The following is a 5,020-nucleotide window of genomic DNA, read 5'->3' as shown; positions in this document are numbered from 1 at the left end:
ATGTTTTCAATTATTAGACTAAATTTGACAATAAATAGTTTGAAAATATATTTTTGCAGCTTTTAGTTTTTAATAATTTACAATATGGTCACCCACACTTAACAAATGGCTGCTCACTGCTGCCAGCTAGTGGTCAGAGGCTGAACTACAACATAAAAATGAACGGCTGGCAGGAAAGTTGACATTTTAAACCTTAATAAAAAATTAATACAGGGCTTTAGAATATTGATACAGTATCAGGAAATTAAATACCGCGATATTTCAATGTATCAATATTTTCTTACACCCCTAGTGCAAACACAACAAACTTTTACTTCGTACTAGGGCTGAAACGATTCCTCGAATAATTTGAGTAATTCGCTTACAAAAAATCCTCGAGGCAAATTTATCTGCCTCGAAGCTTCGTAAAAAATACACACTGTTGTAATCGGCGCACTTTCGTCTGCCCAGAATGTTATTCGTGTAACACACAATGCTACGATGTTAGCGCTTCCGCTAACAGTTAAGGCTCCCACATACTCGAGCGCACACGGTCTGAGCGGACTCGAGCACAAGTATATGGTTGGCCTCGGGTACAAGTACACCTCGCTGCAGCTAAAGTGGACGTCCGCCGGACTGGACCGCGCAGACATTTTATTATTTTTTTTAATCGTCCGCATTCTCGGTGTCGCACAATAACAGCCCGGCGAGAAACAGGACCTCGGACTGTCAACGCGTCACGCGCGTATGCTTGCTAAAAGCTATATTTAGCTTCGGAATAAGACGAAGAGTGCCGAAACGACAAATTATAAAAAAGCATGGGAACATTTAAAACTAAACAGAAAAGGCGACAACGCGCAATGCTCTGCACGTCCTCGATGTTTCTGCACCGGAACAAAAACAGCTGCTGCATGACACGAACGTGTCCGGGGTTAACAACAGGTGTTTGTTTACCTAAATCTGTGATAATCTGTCCTGTTCCAGATGTACAAGGAGGAGGTATATTTAAACTAAYGTTAWTTGTGCTGACTAATCATGGTGACCTGGCRGSGTTTTATTAAACAGTGTGTAAGTTGTGTATTTACTGTAAGTTTGTCAGATAAAAATAAAAGCACAGCAACAGATCGACAGCTTGAGCTGAAACACTTTTATTTGTTGATACGCTTTTATCTTAAATGATACTTAGAGTAAATATTTGAAGTTTAAAGTATGTACAGAAGAGAAATGGATTTTTTTATTACTTGCTGCTGCTTYTTATGATTTTAGCCTTCATTACTGTTATATTTGTTTATAGCTAAGCAGTCAAAACTAAATCTTTTATTGCCTAAATGGGAGCCCTGCACCAACCTAATAACAGTCTTAAAATATTTTTTGTTACAATTAACAAGTGAACTCTACAAAACTCAATATTAACCATTTTGCTTATTAAATTTCTAACAAAAAAATCCATTCCATAAGAATAAATTTACAGCATTGATTTTTCAGTGAAAGTTAAAAATGATTCAGAGACAGACGTAATTAATGCCTCCTCAAACCTTACGTACATAAATACAAACAAATGGAGTTTAAAATGCATTAATTGATACAACTGGTGTAATTTTACTTTGATTGCAGCAGTTTCATCAGGTGTATATTACCCCTTCACAATTTTAGATTGTATTTCTAATAAAAAAGTTTAAATAATTACTGCAAAACATGACATTTTTTTTAAATATCCGGTTACCCGATTAATGGTCAGAATAATCGATTACTAAAATAATCGTTAGCCAGAATAATCGATTACTAAAATAATCGTTAGCNCAGAATAATCGATTACTAAAATAATCGTTAGCCAGAATAATCGATTACTAAAATAATCGTTAGCTGCAGCCCTGCTTCGTACCAACGTAAAACTCGGGGATTTTCAGCACTTTCCGCCTGCGGACCATGTCCGCCCTCTCTAGACGAAACTTAAAAGGAAGAGTCCTCTGTCTGGGAGGGATGAACTCTGGGCTCAGAAACCTGGAAGAAACCAAACATCAGAATTAAAGCTGGACTTAGACATTAACGCTTGTTCACGTGTAGAAAAGTAGAAAGGTCTTTACTTCCTCCGAGACTCCACGGTCTGCTCCTTATCTATGATGACGGGTTTGGATGGAGGCACGAATTTAGGAGGTTCGCTGGTCCCACGAAGACACGCGGACGTCGACAAGAACCCTGTAAATAAAACGTTTTTATTCTTCGTCTCTGTGACCGATTAGCTCAGAGTGCTAGCCGTGGAGCTAGCTTCATTAGCACGTAAATGCTAAATAAACAGACGCTTTGGCGCGCAGATAATTATAACACGCTTCAAAACACGTTCAACACACTTACGTTCATTCTGAAGCAACACATTTCGACATAACCTCAGCGAAAGGTTGAGTTTATCGAATCCTTTAACGCGCGCCGCCATCTTTGACCTTGTTCTTCTTCTTCTCTTGGTTTAAYGGCGGTTGGCTGACTGTTTTGGTGCATTACCGCCACCACCAGACTGGGTGGTGGAACTGGAGAAGGCAGGCAAGAAGAGGGAAAAAAAATCGGCTAAATAAACTTGTTGATTTCAAAAATAAAATTATTTTACTGAATATGGTGGCAGATTTATCCTCCAAAAGCATTGATAATGTAAAGTTCTGCTGTTTTCCATTACTTAATGACCTTAAAAGATTATCTCTGTGATTTCTATATTTGTTACAACGAATCAATCCACTGTCTCTGACTGATTACAGTATGAACATGTTCCTGTTGGATGTTTACCTATTTTATATAAAGTGTTGTTTAAAGCTGAGTGTCCTATTCTAAGCAGAGTAAAGACATTTCTTTCCTATTCCATCTTGTTTTCCTTCCTATCCCTACATGTTTTTGTCTGCTGTATAAATGTCCTCCAGTTTCTTGTAAATCCCAGTAATCTTGCTATGCTGTTTGTGAGTATTTCCTAAAACACATTACGGCAAAGGCTGGTTCACCCCAAAGATCCGGTGCCCCGGTACAAACAGAGCAATGCTGTATATGCTGTTAAGTGCCAGGAGGACTGCGACCAGTTATACATCGGGGAAACAAAGCAGCCACTGTTCAAAAGAATGTCCCAACACAGACGAGCTACATCTAATGGCCAGAACTCTGCAGTTTTCACTCATTTACAGGCCAGCGGTCACTCTTTCAGAGATGAGGATGTTCTCATTCTTGATAGAGAGGAACGTTGGTTTGAGAGAGGAGTAAAAGAAGCCATTTTTGTGAAGAAAGACCGTCCATCATTAAACAGAGGTGGAGGCCTCCGTTTTCAGCTGTCCCCCTGCTACAGCGCTGCTATAGCCAGTATCACTCCACCCCCTGTTAACAATAGGTGTTAATTAGGAGTCAACGATAGCCATGTGATGTGAGTATCAGTCACATGGAGGCAGGGCTTAAAAGCCTGAATTTTGCCTGAAACTCTCAGACTGAAGAAGTCTCTTGGAGGAGAGACGAAACGTTTCATTAGAGAAGAACCCGTCCAGAAGACCTATACAATTTTTTTCTTTTTGATTTTTTACCTGGATTACTGAGATGCATCAGGACGTTCCTAATGAATGGTTTATTTTCCGATTTACTTAATGAGACTTGTTGAGTTCCCTTTTTAAACCTGTTTTGCTAGAGCGTCTGCAACTTCCTTTCCTTCTACATGTGCTGGAACCCAAAGGAATTGAATCTTTCTGTACATAGTTACATATATTTAATTAACGATATCTGTTCTGCTTGATGGTTTACCATTTGCAATACTACTGAGTGCTGAAATACTGTCAGAGGCTATTACTATGTTTTGTTTTCCATTTTCCTCTATCCATTGTAGAGCAAAAAATATTGCTATAAGTTCTGTAGTGTATCTGAAATTCTCCTCTTAATACAGATGTCATTAGTTGGAATATAAACTGCTGAACCTGCTCGATCTCAGGATCTTTAGAACCATCAGTAAAAAAAAACAAAAAACAATAGCATCATTAAGAAAATGTTGCTCACAATATTTCTGAAATATACTGCATGTTGATAATTGTTCTGATTTCTTTTTTTAATCTCTCATTAAGTCTACCTGTGGTAATGGGAATAACCATGGAGGAATTGGGGACTACGGAAGCAAAATACTTTTTAATTTCGCTGAGCCGTAGCGCCGTTAACTGTCCACCAGAGGGCGCCAGTGTTCCGTCTGTTTGATCAGCCACTTATGAGGTTGTTTCAAAAGTTTTTAGCTACATTTAAAGACAGAACAAGCAGAAACGATACTACAGTGTTATAATAGCTCGTTATGTTTCATACTATCAAAGATGTGGACGAAAATGTGCTAAATCACCTTGTTTTGCTTTGTAAATTTAAGCGTTTTGTTTGGTAAGTGATTAAAATTGTTACACAATACTTTTATATAATTCACAGAGTGCTAATTACGTCTAATAAATATGAAAATGACTTTTAATGAGGTATTTTGACCTGGTGAACAGCGTCAGGTAATCATCCCCGAATGGATGTGTGCGCGCCTTGTCTCGGGAGCGCGCACGATGCAGGAAAAGCGCATCTATCTGCGCACCGACTATTATTACCAAGTAAACCTAAAAACTAAAATTTATCACGTGGGTTACAGCAGTTTATTCTGATTGTTTTAAGTATTTATTTATAAGGTTAAAGGCAGTGGTGGAGGAAGTACTCAAACACTGTACTTAAGTAAAAGTACAGATAAACAGACAAGAATGTACTCTAGTAAAAGTACCACATTAACATTTTACTTGAGTAAAAGTAAGTAAGTACTTGCTTTTAAAAATACTTAGAGTATTAAAAGTAAAAGTACTTGCTTAATGTATTCCCTAATGGTCAGTGTTGTATAAAGTACTTCAAAGTGATGCTTGAATAAAAGTACAAGTATCATAAAAATACTTTGGTAAAAGTTAAAGTCTTCTCTAAAAATATTACTTGAGTAAAAGTACAAGTATCTTATCATAAAAATACTTTGGTAAAAGTTAAAGTCTTCTCTAAAAATATTACTTGAGTGAAAGTCTTAAAGTAT

At 37.5% G+C, this 5,020-nt stretch overlaps 2 protein-coding genes across 3 annotated transcripts in view; one reads left to right on the top strand and one right to left on the bottom strand.

Annotated features, from left to right (window-relative positions):
- Positions 1-2,444, bottom strand: part of mrpl19 (mitochondrial ribosomal protein L19) — a 4,421-nt gene extending 1,977 nt beyond the window's left edge. For both annotated transcript variants that reach the window (XM_014009986.1, XM_014009987.1), the window contains exons 1-3: positions 2,332-2,444; positions 2,064-2,175; positions 1,862-1,980 (exon numbers count right to left, since the gene is read on the bottom strand). In XM_014009986.1, coding sequence (XP_013865440.1) covers positions 1,862-1,980; positions 2,064-2,175; positions 2,332-2,410 — 310 coding nt within the window. In that variant the 5' untranslated portion in view covers positions 2,411-2,444. The remainder of the gene's footprint in view (positions 1-1,861; positions 1,981-2,063; positions 2,176-2,331) is intronic.
- eva1aa (eva-1 homolog A, regulator of programmed cell death a) overlaps positions 1-5,020 on the top strand; it is a 330,537-nt gene that overhangs the window by 223,523 nt on the left and 101,994 nt on the right. The gene's annotated exons all lie outside the window — the stretch shown is intronic.

This window comes from Austrofundulus limnaeus, unplaced genomic scaffold, assembly GCF_001266775.1.
Source record: "Austrofundulus limnaeus strain Quisiro unplaced genomic scaffold, Austrofundulus_limnaeus-1.0 Scaffold64, whole genome shotgun sequence".
Taxonomy (NCBI): Eukaryota; Metazoa; Chordata; class Actinopteri; order Cyprinodontiformes; family Rivulidae; genus Austrofundulus; species Austrofundulus limnaeus.
Note: the sequence above shows the minus strand (reverse complement) of the source record. Positions and strands in the feature narration are given on the sequence as shown.